Here is a 19267-nt window from a genome sequence, read left to right on the forward strand (position 1 = left end):
CAGGAGCTTGTGGGGACATCATAGTAAAGCAGAAATTTGTGAGCTGGAGAGAAAGCTCAGCAGTTAAGAGTACTTGCTGCTATTGGGGAGGACTGGAGTTCAGATCCCAGAACCCACACCCAGCTGTAACAGTTCTAAGATCTCTAGTTCACGCATGTGGGCACACACAGACACACAGACACACAGACACACACACACACACACACACACACACACACAGAGAGAGAGAGAGAGAGAGAGAGAGAGAGAGAGAGACTTAAATATAAAAATAAAATAGAATATTCTTCTAGAACCCTGATATTAAACATAAAGGAGTGATATTATGGAGCCCAACACAGAAAAAAGTATTATATGTATCCAAGTAGATATGACCATGGATTCCAATCCAATCTCCGTTTCTACAGGGGTTCTTGCCACTCAGGTTTATTTGTTTGGTTGTTTTCTTGAGTCACAGTTTAGCCTGGTATTTGCCATGTAGCCTCAGGCTGGCCCTAAACTTGAAGCAGACATTCCCCAGCATAGCTGGCTTATACAGCGTTTTAAATATTGACCTTCTTCCTCCATGGGCTTGTCTGGCTCCTGGGCTCAAGACTGAGCCTGTCATTTGTTTTGTTAATTCCCCTGTGCAAGCTTAAGAGGCCGCATTGATAACATGCTTTAGGCAAGAACTGCTCAAAATTGACCCTGTATAGACGTCTTTGCTACCGCTGTTATTTTCTATCAAGGTCGAGTCTCTAATTTATGATTAACTTTATCTGAAAATGCCTTCTGCCAACTCGAGGCACACAGAGAGTAATTTACCTTTGTGGATCCCTTTTGAAAGAACTCCCAAGCAAATATCAATCTTGTAGCCATGAGTAAAACATTTCACCTCCTCAGCGCTCTCATCAATTCTACGACATGGCTATCATCCACAATAACAATTCATTTCTCCCAAATGCTTTAATAATATAAATGTATTACACAGTTAATTGATATACAAGTCCAATCCCATTACAACCAATAGCATGCAACCAAAAGCTCTCTTTTTAATGAGAAAAAAAAAAAAGTGAGAGAGTTTTTAGCCTCGGGCAAAACTTCTGTGATTTTCATACTACAAAAGAAATCAAGTCTTTATTGCTGGGATTTGACACTGAAAATTAAAATGAATGACTGGAGATTGAAGCAGGCAGGGCAAGTGTAGATAGAAGTAGAAAAAAGAGAGAGATAAAAATATTGGGATTCTGTTTAAAGAAATAAGTGGCGTGTCAGGATCAAGGGAGGTGTAGAAATCCACTCTCTCCTCTCACTGCGATAAGCACTTTTGCTGCATTTTACCTGACATTTCAGAGAGTTTTCAGTTAGCTTTTTTCACTTGTCGATTTAAAGACCCCATGCATTAGGCATGGTGCAGACATTTCTATTTTATAGACATGAACCCTGGGGCTTAGAAGGCTTAATTAAATTCAGAACCAACACCTGGTCCAGGAGAACACACTCTAGTGTTTCAGGGGAGCTTGCGTAAGAATCATCTACTTTTTTTCCATGATGGAAAAAGCCATTTGCTTTCCACTCATGGAGTCGAGAGATGGATTCATGGTTAAGAACACTTTCTGCTCTTGCAGAGATCCTGAGTTCAAGTCTTGACACCCAAGGGACCCATAACCTCTTTTCACTGCAGCTCCAGGAAACCTGACACCCTTTCTGGTCTCTTCAGTCATCTGCAGGAATGTGGACATAAAACCACAGAGACATGCACACAGTTAAAAACAAAAACACAAATTGTAATTTCCAACATTCTCCATTTATTTGCATCCCCATTGCTCTAGATAGGCAGTTTCATACCTTCATCCCGGAAGCGATATGATCTACACACATGTAAACAAAACTGTCCTAAGGACTGCAATTCTTTTTTTTTTTAATTTTTTATTATTAATTTATTCTTGTTACATCTCAATGGTTATCCCATCCCTTGTGTCCTCCCATTCTTCCCTCCCTCCCATTTTCCCATTATTCCCCTCCCCTATGACTGTTCCTGAGGGGGATTTCCTCCCCCTGTATATGCTCATAGGGTATCAAGTCTCTTCTTGGTAACCTGCTGTCCTTCCTCTGAGTGCCACCAGGTCTCCCCCTCCAGGGGACATGGTCAAATGTGAGGCACCAGAGTACATGAGAAAGTCATATCCCACTCTCTACTCAAGTGTGGAGACTGTTCTGACCATTGGCTAGATCTGGGTAGGGGTTTAAAGTTTACTGCCTATATTGTCCTTGGCTGGTGCCTTAGTTTGAGCGGGACCCCTGGGCCCAAATCTGCCCATCATAATGTTCTACTTGTAGGTTTCTGGGACCCTCTGGATCCTTCTTCTTTGCTATTCTCCCATGCTTCTCTCATCTAGAGTCCCAATAGGATGTCCTCCCCTCTGTCCTCAGTAGAAGAATGGATAAAGAAACTGTGGTACATATACACTATGGAATACTACTCAGCTATTAAAAACAAGGAATTCACGAAATTTGTGGATAAATGGATTGAGCTAGAAATTATCATGATTGAGTTAACCCAGAAGCAGAAAGACTCATATGGTATATACTCACTTATATCTGCATACTAGCCCAAGGGGCATGTCCCACAAAAGCCTTCACTTACCAGGACTGCAATTCTAACCACGTGTGAGCTCTTCTTGTGACAGAGCATGCTCAAAGTGACAGGAAAGCTCTTTGTCATGCCCTTGTTATCTTTGAGCCAAAGGGATACATTAGGTTTTAATGACACGGCCATAAATAAGTAACATGCTGGTATCAAAATGACCTTCATACAACCCTTTGCATGATGATAGCTACAAGGTCAGACACAAAAGCAGACCAAGGCAAATTAGGGTTAAGGGTTTAAATCCCATGTTGGTGGTAGCCTCACGGTCCTTAAAAGGAAAGTTCTGTTCATCTAAACCGAGTAACAGGAAAGGAGCTCAATTGCCACCACGACGCACATGAAAAGTCATTTGCTTCCAAATTAGAAAGCACTGCACTCAAGGGCAACATTTTCCCTAAATAGCAAGATGTTTATGGAGTTTGGGAGATAAAGGTATCAAGACGTATCATCTCCCTCTCACCAATTTTAATATACATTATATTTCCATGCCTATAAAAAAGGTGGTTAAATTTTGTTTCTAATGACAGTTATGTACTTAAGCTCACAGAGGCACTCTGTAAATGATGAGTTAGGGTGTAGATCAAAGATTAAATGTTTTGTCTCCATTATATCTTCTTTAAACCTTAGTGGCACAAATGTATACACATGTATGCATGCACACACAACATAAACACACATGCACTTTCATACAGATTCATATACATGCACATATGCTCACATAAACAGACACATACATACAGAGATTCACATACACCTACACACGTGAACATAACACACACACATACAATAATGCATATGCGTGCACACACACTTTCTTGCACTTGCATGTACATACGCACATACATGCACACACAAATGCACACACATTCATAGTGTGAATACTCCTAATCATTCATGTTATTTCACTTACAACACTAATCACTTGGGTTCGGAGCAGAAAATAGTGGCTTCTTGGAAGGCTTTTTTGTTTACTTGTCAAATGGCTTGTGGAATACATGGCATGGTATCAAGAATAGTTAAGAATAAAATATTTCTTATGGCTTGAGCACTTTTTTCCTCAATAGCTTTCTCTCTTTAAAAAAAAGTGTAATCATGGAGAGTGGTGATGATTTTGGTATTAGTGGTGGTCGTCATGGCCATAATTTGTGGTAGTAGCTCTCTTTCTCTGACTGTCTGTCTCTGTCTCTGTGTGTGTGTGTGTGAGAGAGGGGGGGGGGGAAGAGAGAGAGAGAGAGAAGAGAGAGAGAGAGAGAGAGAGAGAGAGAGAGAGAGAGAGAGAGAGAGAGAGATTGCTATAAAACCATGTCAGCACTGCAAATGCTTAGGAAGAGTCAACCAGTCTCGAAGACAAGTTTAAAGTGTGTGCCCACAGTGGCTACATTGCCAAGTGTTATCTCTGCTTTCTTATAACATTTTCCACCTCTTATTAATCTCAGTTTCCCAGTATCTGGCTAGAGAAAATTATACACAAAGAAAGGAAAGAAAGAAATTGTCTTTTATGCCAAGTATCCAATTTCTCAAGACCCTAAGTTGGCTTTGGTATCAACACTGGTGTCAGCGACATGGGACATGCTGACTTTGTGTGTGTGTGTGTGTGTGTGTGTGTGTGTGTGTGTGTGTGTGTGCCCCAATGCCTGGCCCGATGGGTGAAAAGTAATTGAATTATTTATTCAACTGGAATGATAATTTTAGATAGAGAGATTTCTTGGTAATGAGCAAACTCATAAAATAAATGCTTTGAATGGGTCCTATGTATTCTCAGAGTTTGTATCACAATTATTCTAACAAAGGTTCAACAAAGGGACCCCCACTACTCAGCCATAGATTGCATGGCTTTTTGTGACAGCTCAGCATCTCTATCCTCCTGTGCTGTTGGAAGGGAGACAGGCAGTGAACGCTCTCTGTGCGTGTCTTCCACTTCACACCCTGGTCCCAGGTAATGTCTACGCAGTCTCTGTAAATGTCACAGCTGCTTTGCTGTTACTTTGCTGTGATGGTTTTTGCACACCGATGTCAATTCTTAGTATTGCAGCACCCAGCCTGAGAAAACAGCACAGAACATCAGCAGAAGAGGAGATATCAACCAAACCCTGACGTCCCACAAGCACGCCAACGGGGTGGGGCATATCCTTGAGCTGGTAAGAGCTTTCCCCACCATGTACAAAAAGTTTCATAAAGTTGCCAAAAAACAAATTTTTTTGGCACAAGTGTTACAGAAGATGTACCACATTTGTTAAACCCGTATCACCTACATAATGATGCAGTTTTCCTTAGCAAGCAAATGCATTAGGAACACTCTCACAGCATGTGTATAGAAACATACACTAAAACGTATCAATATTACGGCATATTACTTGTATTCAAATTTATGTGCTCTAATTATATGCCTGTATTTTAAAATACGGTTGTGTATAATATCTTCCTTTAACCAGAGTCAATTTGAATTCACAGCGCAACCGAGAGGAAGGTAGTGATATTACCCATAAACATCTTTCTCTCATCCATACACAGCCTGCCCTTCTATTATATCTTGCACCTCGTTGACATATTAGTCCAGCATCTGTGTGTGCTTGAGGCAGGGTACCACACAGTCCAGGTTGGCTACGAGCTCACTATGTAGCTGAGAACGACCTTGAACTTCTAAGCATCCTGCCTCCACCTCCCACGTCCTAGGATCATCGGCATCTGCCAGGTACATGAGGTGCTGTGGATTGGACTCAGGACCTTGTGCATACTTGGCACTCTGCCAATGAGATATGTCCTGAGTCCCGATGTTTTTTGTCCCAAAGCATGATGCACCTACGTGGATGTGTCGTTGTCACTAAATGTTATGGTTTACATTAGAGTTCACTTTGGACATTGTATGTTCTATGCATTTAGACACACATATTATGGTTTCTATCCAAAATGTGTGCTCACTTATCAATGACCCTCCCTTCTTCGCCTTCCCCAACTACTTTTTAGAAAGCAGACCCTCCTTCCCCTCCCCTCTCCCTCCCTCCATCTCTCTCTCTCCTTTCTTCCCTATTCCCTTCCTCCCCTCTCTTCTTCTACCACTCCTTCTCTCTGTGATGAGGGAGATCAAGGCCACAGTTTTGCACGTGGTAATCACATCCTGCCAGTGGGCAACACCCCCTAAATAGACACATTCACACATCTTGTCCCATTTGCCTTCTGATTCAATTTTGGATCTTTATATGTTTTGGATAACAGTCCATTAGCAGATGTGTCTCCATTGAAAATATTTCTCCCTGTGCCCGTGGTTTGTCTTTTTGTTTTCTTGCCCTTTATAGAGCAGAACATTTTTTAGCAATTCTTTCCCAGATCCTTACTTAGATTCTGTATCTAAAATCAGCATCGTAACACACATCACTCTGGCTTCCCTAATGCAAGCTTCTGGGCACTTCATAGCTTTGCATTTTATGTCTAGTTCTTTGAATTTTGTGAAGACCGTAAGCTTCATAGCTCCATGTGGCTCAGTTCTTCTTTTCTTTCTCTATTTCTTTCTTTCTTTCTTTCTTTCTTTCTTTCTTTCTTTCTTTTCTTTCTTTCTTTCTTTCTTTCTTTCTTTCTTTCTTTCTTTCTTTCTTTCTTTCTAGGCATATGGATACCTAGTTATTCTAGTACCATTTTTAAAAAACAATTATTTTATCCCCTCTGAATTACATTTGCTAATATTTTGAAATTACTTGTGGGTTTTCGGGGTCTGTTTTTGGGTTCTCTTTTCTGTCCCATAGGCCTATTTGTTTATACTTTTTACCTAAAGTGAACTATCTATGTAATTAAAAGTTAGGTGGCATCAGGGCTCCAGTTTTGTTTTGCTTTAATATTGTGCCAGCCAGTTTGGATATTTTACCTATCCGTGCAAACATTAGACTCTGTTCTTCAGCGGTCACCAAATAGCTTGATGGCATTAGGGTTGAGCTGGCATCAAACCCATGTCAAGTTATCGATAGCTGACATGTTGGCAATGTTGAGCCTCTTTCTCCATCAACACGTGGCCTCTCTTCAGTTAGTCTTTGATTTTAGCCTTCCAGGACTGTGGGCAAAGTCCAGCATGAGAGCATGTGCCTCAAAGATGCAAGGTCCTGAGTCTGATTCCTGTACTGTCCAGAAAACAGACAGAGTGATTTAGCTCCTCAGCATTTAGTAGTTTTATCATATATGTATATGATACATATATACATATCTGACACACATATGCACGAACATAATATATTTTAACACAGATGCACATATAACATGTATGCTTTAACATTTCGTTAGATTCATAAGCTACTATTTTATTTTCCACAGTGGCAATGTAAGTGATACTGAATATTAGCTTCAATATTTATGTCTTTGCCAGTATGTAGAAGGAAGATTGACTCTTGGACATCAAACTTTATATCTGCAATTTGATTTTTAGTTCTGAGAAAGGTTTTTCTTCTTTCTCCCACCCATTCTTTAGGACTTTCTACATATACAAGAATGTGATGTCTGAACAAGACAGTTGTATTTCTTCCTTTCCTATGAGTACAACCTTTATTTTTTTCTTATTTTGCTGAACTAGCTAGAAATATATATATGAATATATAAATATTATATATAATGAGTTTGTGCACATAAATGCATACATATTCTTTATATATAATATTCATATAACAAAAAAGGATATTTGCCAAACTAGAGTGATAAGGTGGCATTTTTCCTTTATGCATCTTGTATAGAGCAACTTGATAAAGATCTCTTTGAAAATAGTTTACAGAAGGGACTCAACACAAGCAAAGGTCTCTACAACTAAAAAACAAACAGTGTTTTCTAAAATAAGTGCCAGAGCAGAACAGAGTGGTCCAGGCATTATTGTCCATGCATATTATTTCAGTTAGAGCTTATCTATATGACTGTGGATAAGTCATTCTTTTTTTTTTTTTTTTTTTTTTTTTTTTTTTTGCTATTTTTGTGTTTTTAATTAATTAATTAGTTAATTGATTTTATTTCTTCACTTTACACCCCAATTGTAACTCTTCTTTCCTCTCCTTCAAGTTTCACCTCCCCTCTTCCCCTATCCCTGCTCCCCTACTCCTCAGAAAAATGGGAAGCCCACTACCAACCCCACCCCAGCACATCAAGTTACATCAGAACTAGACATCCTCCTCCCCTGTAGCCTCAAGAGGCAGCCCCACCAGTGGGAAGTGATCAAAAAGCAGGCAACAGAGTCCATGTCAGAGACAACCCCTGCTCTCCTTATTAGGAGACCCATATGAAGCCTGAGCTGCCCATCAGCTACATCTGTGTAGGGTGCCTAGGCCCATTCTCTGCATGATCTTTGGTTAATGCTTCAGTCTCCACAAGCCCCTCTGGGCCTTGGTTGGTTAGCTCTGTTTGTCTTCTTGTGGAACTCCTGTCACCTCCAGGTCCTTCAGTCTTTCCCCCCAACTTTTCCACAAGACTCCCTACACAATACCCAATGTTTGGCTGCGAGTCTCGCTAGACAGGACTCCTAATTGGAGGGAGAGGAACACCAATCCACCCGCCAAAACTTTCTCCTAAAATGTACCCTGCCTACAAGATACGCAGATAAAGACAGAGCAGAGCTGAGGAAACAAACATCCAACCAATGCCCAGCCCAACCTGAGAGCCACCCTATGGGAGAGAGCCAACCCCTGACACTATGACCCTGGTATGCTTGTAGAAGGGAGCCTAGGACCACTGCCCTCTGAGAGGCTTCCCCCTCTGAACAGATGTTGAGCATCCCTAGGTTTTTCATCTTAACTAAAACAGTAACATTTATCCAGATAGCGTGTTTCCCCTGTGAGTTAAATGGGTTGTATGAGAAGCCTCACAGGAGAAACAGCAAGAACAAATGAGTGGAAAACTTTCTTGATCTTCCTGAATGGATTGAATCAGCCCTCTTATCCCTTGGTCATTTTTCTTCCTTGTCCTTGCATATTTCGTGTGGATAACTGATCAAAAGACACAAGTCAGTTCTGCACAAAGGCAACTACGCTGCTTGTATAGGTCACCTGGAATCATTGTCCTGTCTACTTGTGACACAGATCTTGTAGTCCTACATAGTTTAGCCCAAGCAAACATTAACATACTTTGAAATTTACTTAGAAATTAAATTGGAAGGGTATTTCCTCCATGATATGCTATGGGATCTAACTTTTTCTCAAACCTAAGAGTAAAGGCAGACTAAAATTTTCTTGCAGAATTATAGATGATTGAATAATATGCTATGTATTCAGAGTAAATATAGGAAATATTATAATTAGAATTATTCTCTTCCACTGAGTAAACAGATAAATTTTTATTACAATTTTAAGGCAGTGATGGACAAGAGGAAAATTGTAGTATGCTAAAAATTTCAAAGCCAATAAACTCTGATTTTAAATCAGTATAAGAGAAATACTGGATTTTTAAATAATTTTCATATGGAACTTATCAAACTTTGCTATGTATTATACTTTACTATGGAGTGTAATAGTCATATTTAAAATAATAATCATATTTAAAATAATCATATTTAAAAGGTTATTAATTTGGTTCTTTATATATCACAAAGGCTCATGTCACTAGCAGTATAAGGTTTAAATTAGGCACTTGCCAAGTAAGTCCTACCTTAGAACCCCAGTATCTTTCTTTTTTACAGTGTTCAGCTAAAAGGGCTGTGATTTTCCTTAATAAATGAGAGTGACTCTTGGAAAATGTTGACAAAAGCACACTGTTGACTGCAGGTCATGTTGATGTAGATAATCCTCTACACACTGGTGGTTTCTAACCCTGATGTCCATGGGATGTCTGTTCAACAGGCCAGGGGATTTGTAGATAACTTAGCCATGGTGTGTGAACCAGTCTGGACCTTAGGACTCCATCAAACGTTGCTGTTAATATTAATCATTGGGCGATGGTTTCTGCCGATTGGAGGCACCGTTACTAGAGATCAGCTCTCAGAACTGCTTCTGATGTTTGTGGGGACAGCAGCTGACATACTGGAATTCACTACGGAGACTCTGAAAGAAAATAATGTCAGGTAAGGTCAGAACCAACATCAGCACCACCTGTTTGTCTCATTGCTCCCTTATTCGGACTCTGCATGAGTCAGGTTTTATTGTTTGTTTGTTCGTTTGTTTTCTAAGATAGCCTCATGTCAGGGCTCGAGAGATGACTTACTTAGTGAATTGTTTTCCCATTAGGACCTGAGTTCAGATACCCAATTCCCATGGAAAAACCAGGCATGGTGGTGTGTGTCTGTGATCCCAGCACTGGTGATCCTAGCACTAGTGATGTGAAGACAGGAGACTCTGGGGCTCACTGGCCAGCTGCTCAAGCTGGGTCAGTAAGCTCCACGTTCAGTGAGAGACTCAGAAAGTATGGTGGAGGGTCACAGATGAAGACACGCCATGTCAAGGCCACCATATGCACCGTCACACATGTACAGGCACATTAACACACATACGCTCACCCGTGAACATGTATTCACATACACGGCACATGTACTGTGCATGCACATATATATTTAAGGACATGCTAGGGACAAACCTTTATAGTAAAAAGGAAAATACAGGAAGGAAGCACTGCTCAAGAAAGGGACAGCATATACCCACCCTGGATAGAACACAAGACACCTATACAGCTGCACCCTCAGTGCAGGAGGGTCATGGCGGAAGCACAGTGGCCACAGGTATCTGGATCTCTCGGGTGTCTCTTTCCTCTCTTACCCAGGTGTCAGGAGTATATCCAATGGCAATATTTTCTTCTAGATCACTGCATAGTTACAAGAGCCACAGAGAAAGTGTCCCTTTCTCCGGCTGAAGAATTTACATTTCCCGGTAAGAAAGGCGAATGGAGCAGATGAAATTTTATTGTGTGAAATTTTATTTTTAGTCAGTTTTGTTCAAAGTGCCCAAAGGCTTTCTGGTAGAGATGCCTATAAATTAAAACTTATTGAGTTGGTACTTTTCTTTTCTTTCTTTTTTTTTTTTTTTTTTTGCCACAAGCAAATAAACTCCGAATCCATGATCACATCTGTTTATGGAACTGCTTTCTTCCCATTAGGGATTTGAGTCTCCGTGCCTGGATGTACTTTAAGCTTGGGTTGTTTTGTATGATGCTATAAAAATAAATTGGAAAGAGGCTGGCTTTTAATGCTACAGTTTACTTTATCTCACACTCCTCAAACAACAAAACATAAAGCCTAAGCAAAGTACACCAGCTTATTAAGTAAACTTAATTTCTCAATTACAGTGTGAATCATTATTTATAAGCAAGAGGTATTTTATAAGAACACTCACCGTTTTGTGAATACTAATTTTTCTTTTGGTGTACAAAGTTGACATTTTTTTAAGGAGTCAGATATGAATTGGATGGCTGTACTCTTGGTGTTTATTTTAGTCTTGTGATTTCAATGCCTTATGTTTGACCAGCGATTTATATTGCATAATGCTTCCAAATACGTTTAAGATAATTATAATACAACGCCATTACTAAAGGAACACGAATGGATTGTGATGGAGGACATAAAATAATGAATGTGGATAGTTACAGAGGCATGGCACTATGATGATAAAGTACTCCTGTCTGCAAATGGATGCACGCATGCTGAATAGCTACAGAGGACATAGGCAACACAAGGTAGTAAAAGGGCTTGGGGAGGGCGATGTTTTATGGAGCTCGTCATAAAACAAGGCAGATGCCAAACCCAGTTATCTTAATGGACTCTCCGAGTCCCATCCACAAGTATCATCACAGAGTAATGTATCCCATGTTTATCAATAAATATTGATTATTAAATAAGTCTATTTAATCACTTGACCCATAAAAAAGCACCCTTGGAAGTCACTAGGCACTGTTTAATTGACTAAGAGCTGGTTTGTTATGTAACATTTGCCAGGTACTGTGCTAGGCAGAGCCTAGGGAGCCAAAGCATAAACCAGTTACGAACCAAAGAGCACACAGTTCAGCCAATGCAGCATTGTTTCGGTCCAGCAAGAATTTAGGGAGGACTTGATATCTCAAAGCTACATCTATACCTCCGATTTTTCTGCCACTGAGTATAGATTTTGGAAATTCTGAACTTGCCTTTCATACAAGTTAATGCTTACTGGGGCTGAATAAATTAGACTTGGCCCTTGTATCTCTAAGCTTCTCATCCATGGATAGAAAGTATTCTATAAATGACTCCCAAGTTTATTATAGATTGTGTGTGGATTATATGTTAATGGTATACAATGTTTTATAAGGATTTGAGTGTCCTAACAAGCACAGTCCCAAAGGATTTTTGTTACAGATTCTATTTTTAAATACATTTCAATATTATTTTCAATTATATTTTCTCAAATTGAAGTTATTTTCTTTCAAATCAGATTGTGCCAGTGGCCTTTTGCAACCTCCCATCTGCCCCTCTTGCACCTCCATAACTCAAATGCACCTCACCGTGAGGCCAAGTCCCGGAATGTATCTAGAGATTTTCCTTTCTTCAAAAAGATTCCTTCCAAGTTCTAAATTCCCACCCTGGTCTTACTTATATTGTAAGAAATGATACCACAAGCGTGCGTGCGTGCGTGCGTGTGTGTGTGTGTGTGTGTTCTCGCCTCTGGTCTTACTTATATTTTAAGAAATGATACCACAAACATTTGTGTGTGTGTGTGTGTGTCCATTTGATTTAATTTTGTGTGAACTTTCAAACTCAGCACTTTTGTCATCGACCCAGAATTTATTTGTTGTACCAGACTGGCATAGTTGTCTTAAAAACTATGTGTTGAAAATACTCTTTCGGAGTCCAGCTGGCGTATCCATTCAAAATCAGTCGAGTCCAGGTGTAAGAGCTCCAGTGAGGCATGTGTTTGTCTTTCCAGCATCATCACACCTGTGGTGATCCTTGAGGCGGGGTGCTGTAGACACTGCAGTACTGCTTTCTAAAATCATTGCTTCGGGTAACCCAGGGCCATTGCCTATCCTTGTGGCTGTGATTATCTTGCCAAACTTTAAAACAAAACAAAACAAACGAAACCAAGCAAGGAAACGAAAGGAAAACCCTGTGGTCTCAGAGGAAGCGAAGTGACCTGAAGGACTAGTTGGGAAGATTCAGAATTTTGAAGCCCTCGCATACTTGAATACGAAAAGGCTGGGATTGTTTCTGACACTTGTGCCTGCTTTGGGGACCTTTGTCCTCCTACGAGGTTGCCTCGCCCAGCCTTACTATGAGGGGAGATGCAAAAAATTTTATTGCAAGTTCATATGTCCCTGGGAGACTTGCCCTTTCCTGAAAGGAAACTGAGGAGGAGTGGATGGGGTAGAGAGGTCAGGGTAGGGTAGGGAATGTGGGAGGCGAGGGAGGGAGGGGAAACTGCAGTTGGGATGTAATATATGAGAGAATAAATTAATAAAAATATTTCTAAAAAGGAAAAAATGTCTGGGCTTAAGTACACTCCAATTCACCTTTGTTTTTCTTTTTTTAAGTCTTTTCTCTGCTTTTCTAAATGATTCTCTTGAGTCTTTTATTCATTTTTATTATTTCTTATAATCCTTCTAATGGGTTTTTCTTTTATTTTCATTTTATCACTTTTAGTTGCTTTAACCAAGACATAATCTACCTACATAATGAGTGTGTAATTGTCAATGATGCACGAAACTTGCTTATTTTGTTTTATGTCCAGGTTTTACTGTATGTCAGGTCATGTTGTTTATAATGAAAGACACTTCTGCTTATTGCCAAGGTTTGCTCCATGAATTTCTTTTTCTTGTCTTATTCTACTAACCAGTAGCTTTTCTCTCTGTTGGACAGAAGCAGTAGAACCGAGCAACTGGATCTGGAGAGAAACATTTCATCACTCTCCACTAAGGATGGGGTTCACATAGGCCTTCAGAGACTATCATTATAAACTTGAGGAAAGGTGTTTTTCTTTCTACGTTACTGAGAGTTTTTTTCTCTACATGTATTGAACTATCAGGAAGTCTCCCTTTATTGATATGGCTTATTTTCGTTGTCCTTTAGGGCTAAAAATTAACATTGTCAGGTGTTAAACCACCTTTGATGCCAGGATAAATTGAATTTAGTAATGCTGCATAATTCTTTATGATACGATTTTTGGTCTGATTCGTGGGCACTTCTCATTTTCTCTCTGTTACACACAGGAGTGTTGTTCCACAGCACCGTTGCTAGCTGTGCTTTGTATTGGCCTTTGCATCAGGGTAACACTGGCTTTTAGAAACACCCCAGGCAGCAACCTCTCTATTTTTAAGCCTTTACTTTGTTGGAAGCTGTTTCCTTTTCTTCTTCCTCTCTCTTCCTCATCTTCCTCCTTCCCTTCTTCATTTTATCTAATTACTAATTCAACATTATTTCTTCCTCTAGGATTAATCAGATACTCTGCATTTTTAAGTTTCGGGTTGTGTTGTTCTTTCTAAGGTTTTTTTTTTTCCTCTTCCATATAAATAGTCTATCTTTTGTCTTGAAGCTATCATACTGCTAACATATCTGTGTTAATCTCTGTAGAGTCAGGCGTGTGCCTTCTTTTTCATTCCTGGGTTTGAATGTTGGCTCACTCTCTTTGCTTTTCCCCAAAGAGGATGGACTTGCTTGTTCTGTGAGTATTATTGTATTATTATTAGTAGTATTAGTATTGGTATTAACAGTGTTGGGTTTTGTTGACTTGATTGCTATTCTGTTTTACATGTTATTTGTTTCTGCCATCATGTTTGAGCTTATTCTTCCTTATGATTGCCTTGGATTGTTTACAGTTTTTCATTTCTCACTGAGACCATAGGTGACCAGCCTTTCTCCTCTTGCATAAGCCAGGTTTCCGTCTCAGCACTGCTGTCTTAACAGCCTACGGATGCTGATGTGTTATCCTTTTCTTTAATATGATTCAACTCTCCGGTTCTCCTGTCATCTCTCCTTGGATCGTGATTATTTGAAAGTGAGGTGTGTCAGTTTCCAAGTAGATGAAGGTTCCTTAAATGTCTTTCCTTTGTTTTTACTTTAATTCTATTGTAGTCCGTTATTATAACTTAAATGGGTTCAAGACTTTTAAATGTGCTGATCCTTGCTTGGTGAAGTGTGTGGCTTCCTCTAGAGTGCTCCGCTTGCTTGTGAAGGATGTGTTCCTGTTTATGCTCTACAGCAGGTTAATACTGATGCAGTTACAGTAGAATGCAGCAGCATTCTCTATTTCATCGTCATGCCTGGCTCCATCTGCTTCATGGACCGTAACTTCACCTCCATCTCCTCCTGCATGCTGTCACGGCAATACATATAGTGCGCCTTTGTATATTATAGCACACAATATGGTTTTGTCCTTTACGATATTTCCACTTAACAAAACGGTGAGATCCCTTTCCATCCTGCTTGGCAACATCATTTGGGTTTTCTTCCCCTCAAGACAAACTTGCAAGCGAGAGACTTTCCAAGCCTTTCTTTAAATGGAAAAGTGTTTATTTTGTCTTTGTGTTGAAGAATAACTTTGTTTTAGAGAGAATGCTTGGTTGACAAGCTTTCCTTTTAACACACATATATGTCAAGTGTCTGTATTACACATGTGTAACTCAACCATGCGATTGTTTTCTCACCACCACCGTTGTCTCCTACCAGATGTTCCACCTTGCTTATTCACAGTCATCCTGAGCATGAAGAACGTTTGCTCTTGCAGCTCTTAAGGATTCCTTTTCTTTATGTACTGGCTGTGCTGCTGCGTCTAGGCACATACCTCAGGCACTGTCTCTAAACGCTTGCTCTGCTCGCCGTCCTCCTCACCTTGCTGAGATTGCTGTTGACCGTGCTTGTCTGAGTATTTCAGAGATCTTGGGTTCTATCTCTCTGAGCTTCAGGGTCAGATATTTTCTATGGTTCTATTTTCCAGGTTACTAATTCTTTCTCTTGCTATCTCAGATCTAGACGTAACGTCAAACTGTGGAGTCTTTTTAGTTGATTTTTTTTTTTCAAATCAATCCCCCTACTGTTGACTCTGTGTGTGTGTGGGGGGGGGGGTGTCTCTGTACTCATTTCACACAGTTGCTATCTCTTTACTTAGACTGTGAACTTATTGAGGCTTTCACATTCTGTTTTTTATTTAATTTATGCACAGAACTGTCTTTCAGCTTTAAAAATATTAACTGTTTTGATACTCCTATCTTTTGGTCTCCAGTTATAGCCTCCTTTATTTCTGTTTTTGACATATCACATACCTTGTCAGTAACTAGACATTTTCCAAATGGCTCTACCACCATCACAATCTTCTTCACTTGTCATCTTAAAACTGTTTCTATTTTATGCATATGAGTTTGCCTTCACATATGTATGTGCTCCATCTGTGTTTAGTGCCTGCCGAGACAAGAGGGTGGTTCGTGGAGCAGGAGTTGCAGGTAGGTGCTGGAAACTGAACCTGGATCCTCTAAAAGAAAAGCAAGTGTTCTTAACCACTGAGACTTTTCTCCAGCCCTCTGCCTCTGTTTTCTTAATCTGAAAGGATCTATCAGCGTTTCCACGACACTGGCTGATGCATTGACTTATTTGTTTGTTTGTTTGTTTAGTTTTCATTGTTATTTCTAGCTTGAATCTTGAGTAGTTCCAGTAAAAGGATGCAGTTTGTGGTCAGTCTGTGCTTTGAGCAGAAATAGTGATGAAGCCTTTAAACCCTCGCAGCTGGACCCACTGAATACACGCGATGTACTGAGTCATACATCTGGCCTCGAGGAATGTTCATGTGTTCCTCGGGCTCCCATTTAAACAGGGCCCTGTAGGGTCTCGGCTGAACAGGCCTGTAATTTCTCAGTCAACTGACCACATCGGGAGAATTTATCATGTCCCTCCAACGCTTCCTTGTTCTTAGAAATTGTCTAGGAAATTTGAAATCTGTTTATTGCTCGCATGCATAGGCTTACAACCTTGATACTGCAACTTTTCCCTTTTATCTAACAAACCCATTCCCTCCCTCCCTCCCTCTCACTGGATTACTTTTCTAATGATGCAGTAGAATACCCCAAAAGAAAAGAGTTAAGGCAAAAAGGTTTTAATTGGCTTACAGTTCCGGACAGGATGCTCCCAACATGCTGCGGAAGGCATGGCTGCAGGAACAGGAAGCTGGCTGCTGGCCAACAGGAAGCAGAGAGAGAGAGAGAGAGAGAGAGAGAGAGAGAGAAGACAAGTCAGGTCAGGTCAGGTTGTAAACTCTCAAACCCCATCCATCCCCAGCAACACACTTCCTCTAGCTAGGCTCCACCTCCCTCCATAAAGTCCCATAACCCCACCCCCCAGCCGTGCTAGGAACCAGATGTACAGACACAAAGGCCTACAGAGGACTTTCATATTCAGATCACAGGCATCCTTGGTTTCTCTCCCTTAGAGCACCTCTTTCAGGAAATCTAAAGAATAATTCTTTGCTTCTCTGTTCTGATAAATTTATTTTTATTTTTATTTTTTATTAATTTATTCTTGTTACATCTCAATGTTTATCCCATCCCTTGTATCCTCCCATTCTTCCCTCCCTCCCATTTTCCCATTATTCCCCTCCCCTATGACTGTGACTGAGGGGGATTACCTCCCCCTGTATATGCTCATAGGGTATCAAGTCTCTTCTTGGTAACCTGCTGTCCTTCCTCTGAGTGCCACCAGGTCTCCCCCTCCAGGGGACATGGTCAAATGTGAGGTACCAGAGTACGTGAGAAAGTCATATCCCACTCTCCACTCAACTGTGGAGAATGTTCTGACCATTGGCTAGATCTGGGTAGGGGTTTTAATCTTCTCCCAACTCTTGTCTTTCTTACGGACATAAGTTTCCTATCTTCCAGATATACTAAAAAAAAAAAAAAAAAAAAAAAAAAAAAAAAAAAAAAAAAAAAAAAAAAAAAATCTAATTAGGAGGCAATGTCATTGAGAAAGGTAGGGCTCCATCTCGCAGTACTTGTGGGAACATCGGAGCCTCACTTTAAGTCTCAATTAGCAAACAGAAATATTCCATCCACATCAATCAGCTGACGTCCAAGGGTCCTCCAGTGTTTTCTTTCCGAGGGTCTGAAACCTCTCCCACCATTTGTTGTAGCACATTAGAGTCAGGTTTCCCACTGACTGCAATCATTCGGAATAAATTCTTCCCAGGCCCCTTCAGCTCCATCCTCCACAATTCTCTCAGGCAGCTGAGCCACAAGCAATGGACACTGCGCATGCTCACTGCTCTTACCTGAAATGCTTGCTACATTAAGGAAAGTTGACGTTACTGATTTTGTTGCTCTCTCTGGGTAATTTCCACAGCGCGGACCGCGATCTTTGACAGCGTGTCTAATACAAGCCACATTTGTTGAAGGGGAGAGGCATCTGTTGACCTTTCCTTTCACCGTAGCTTCTCTTTCAAAGAGTTCGCGAGTCTAAATTCAGTATATACGGGAGAAATAGTTCATCACCTCTGGGAAACACTAGGTATGATTTCTGAACACAGATTATTCATTATAAAGAAAAAGTCCGTTCCCACAGCATTACTATATTTCAGAATACTTGGCATTGCAGAGAAGGGCCTCCCTGAGCGTCTTCCGTACTCAGTCGCTCTACAGTTTTCTCAGTGAAATGTTCCTTGTAAAACCTTCATGCTTTGTACCCATGCTTCTTCATTTTCTCTTCTTAATTGTCTTAATATGTGTGCGGCGTTTTTAAACGTGCACGAACCCTATTCACTATCTCTTTAAAAAAAAAAAAAAAAAAACCTTTATATTCCAAAAAGAATTAGTTAAGAAAATAATCAAGTGTGATATTTTAAACTAAATTTTTAAATTTTTATGTGTATGAGTGTTTTACCTGCATGCATATTTGTCTACTACGTGTGTGTCTGATATCCACTTGGTCAGAAAACAGTGTCAGCCCCTCCCCCCCACCCCCCACCCCCGGAACTAGAGATACAGGTGGTTGTGAGTCTCAGTGAGGGGTGCCAGGAGTGAAACCTGAGCCATCGCTGAGCCATCACTTCACACACACACACCCGCGCCGCGCCCCCCCCCCCCCCTCGTCGTTTCCTGTTTCTGTTTTTCACCTACTAGGTTGGTTGCGATGATTCACTCAAGGCTAGTCATGTATGTTCCCAATTACCAAAATGGAGACGCATAGACTCGCCTCTGTAATTTGACTTCTGGAGCTCTTTTATTTCTTGATTAAAAAGACCTATGCTGAATGTTGATGGTGCCATTCCGTGAGCTGAGATCTGACACTGAACAGGAGAGAGAGAGAGAGAGAGAGAGAGAGAGAGAGAGAGAGAGAGAGAGAGAGAGAGAGAGAGAGAGAGAGAGAGAGAGAGAAGCTGAGGCCCAGCAATCATCCATCTCTGTGTCCTGATGGGATACAAGATGAAGCCCACGGAAAGGCACGCTTTCTTGGATAATGTTTTTAAAGGTTGACCAGCATTCCAATGATAGTGTATAAATCCACCCCACAGTCCTTCGAGATTCTTGACGGCCACTTAAGCTCAGTAACTTATTTACTTTCCTACATTAATCTTCCAGGGCTCCCTCTTTTATCCAATAATCATTGTTCTTCTTTAGTTTCTTCTTTGTTTCAGATGTACCTTTCCAAAGTTGTCTTTTGATAATTTTTATTAATCAGCACCGATGTTCTTCTATACTCGGTGTGTTGACAGATAATACGTGCATGCGTTAAAACTTTGCAGGCACTGTTCGTGA

The 19267-nt window shown here is 40.5% G+C and overlaps 1 protein-coding gene across 1 annotated transcript in view; it reads left to right on the forward strand.

Moving 5' to 3' along the window:
- Tmem26 (transmembrane protein 26) overlaps window positions 1-19267 on the forward strand; it is a 47969-nt gene that overhangs the window by 20631 nt on the left and 8071 nt on the right. The window contains exons 3-4 of the mRNA XM_051153192.1: window positions 4651-4764; window positions 9421-9641. Coding sequence (XP_051009149.1) covers window positions 4651-4764; window positions 9421-9641 — 335 coding nt within the window. The remainder of the gene's footprint in view (window positions 1-4650; window positions 4765-9420; window positions 9642-19267) is intronic.

Source organism: Acomys russatus, chromosome 11 (assembly GCF_903995435.1).
Source record: "Acomys russatus chromosome 11, mAcoRus1.1, whole genome shotgun sequence".
Taxonomy (NCBI): domain Eukaryota; kingdom Metazoa; phylum Chordata; class Mammalia; order Rodentia; family Muridae; genus Acomys; species Acomys russatus.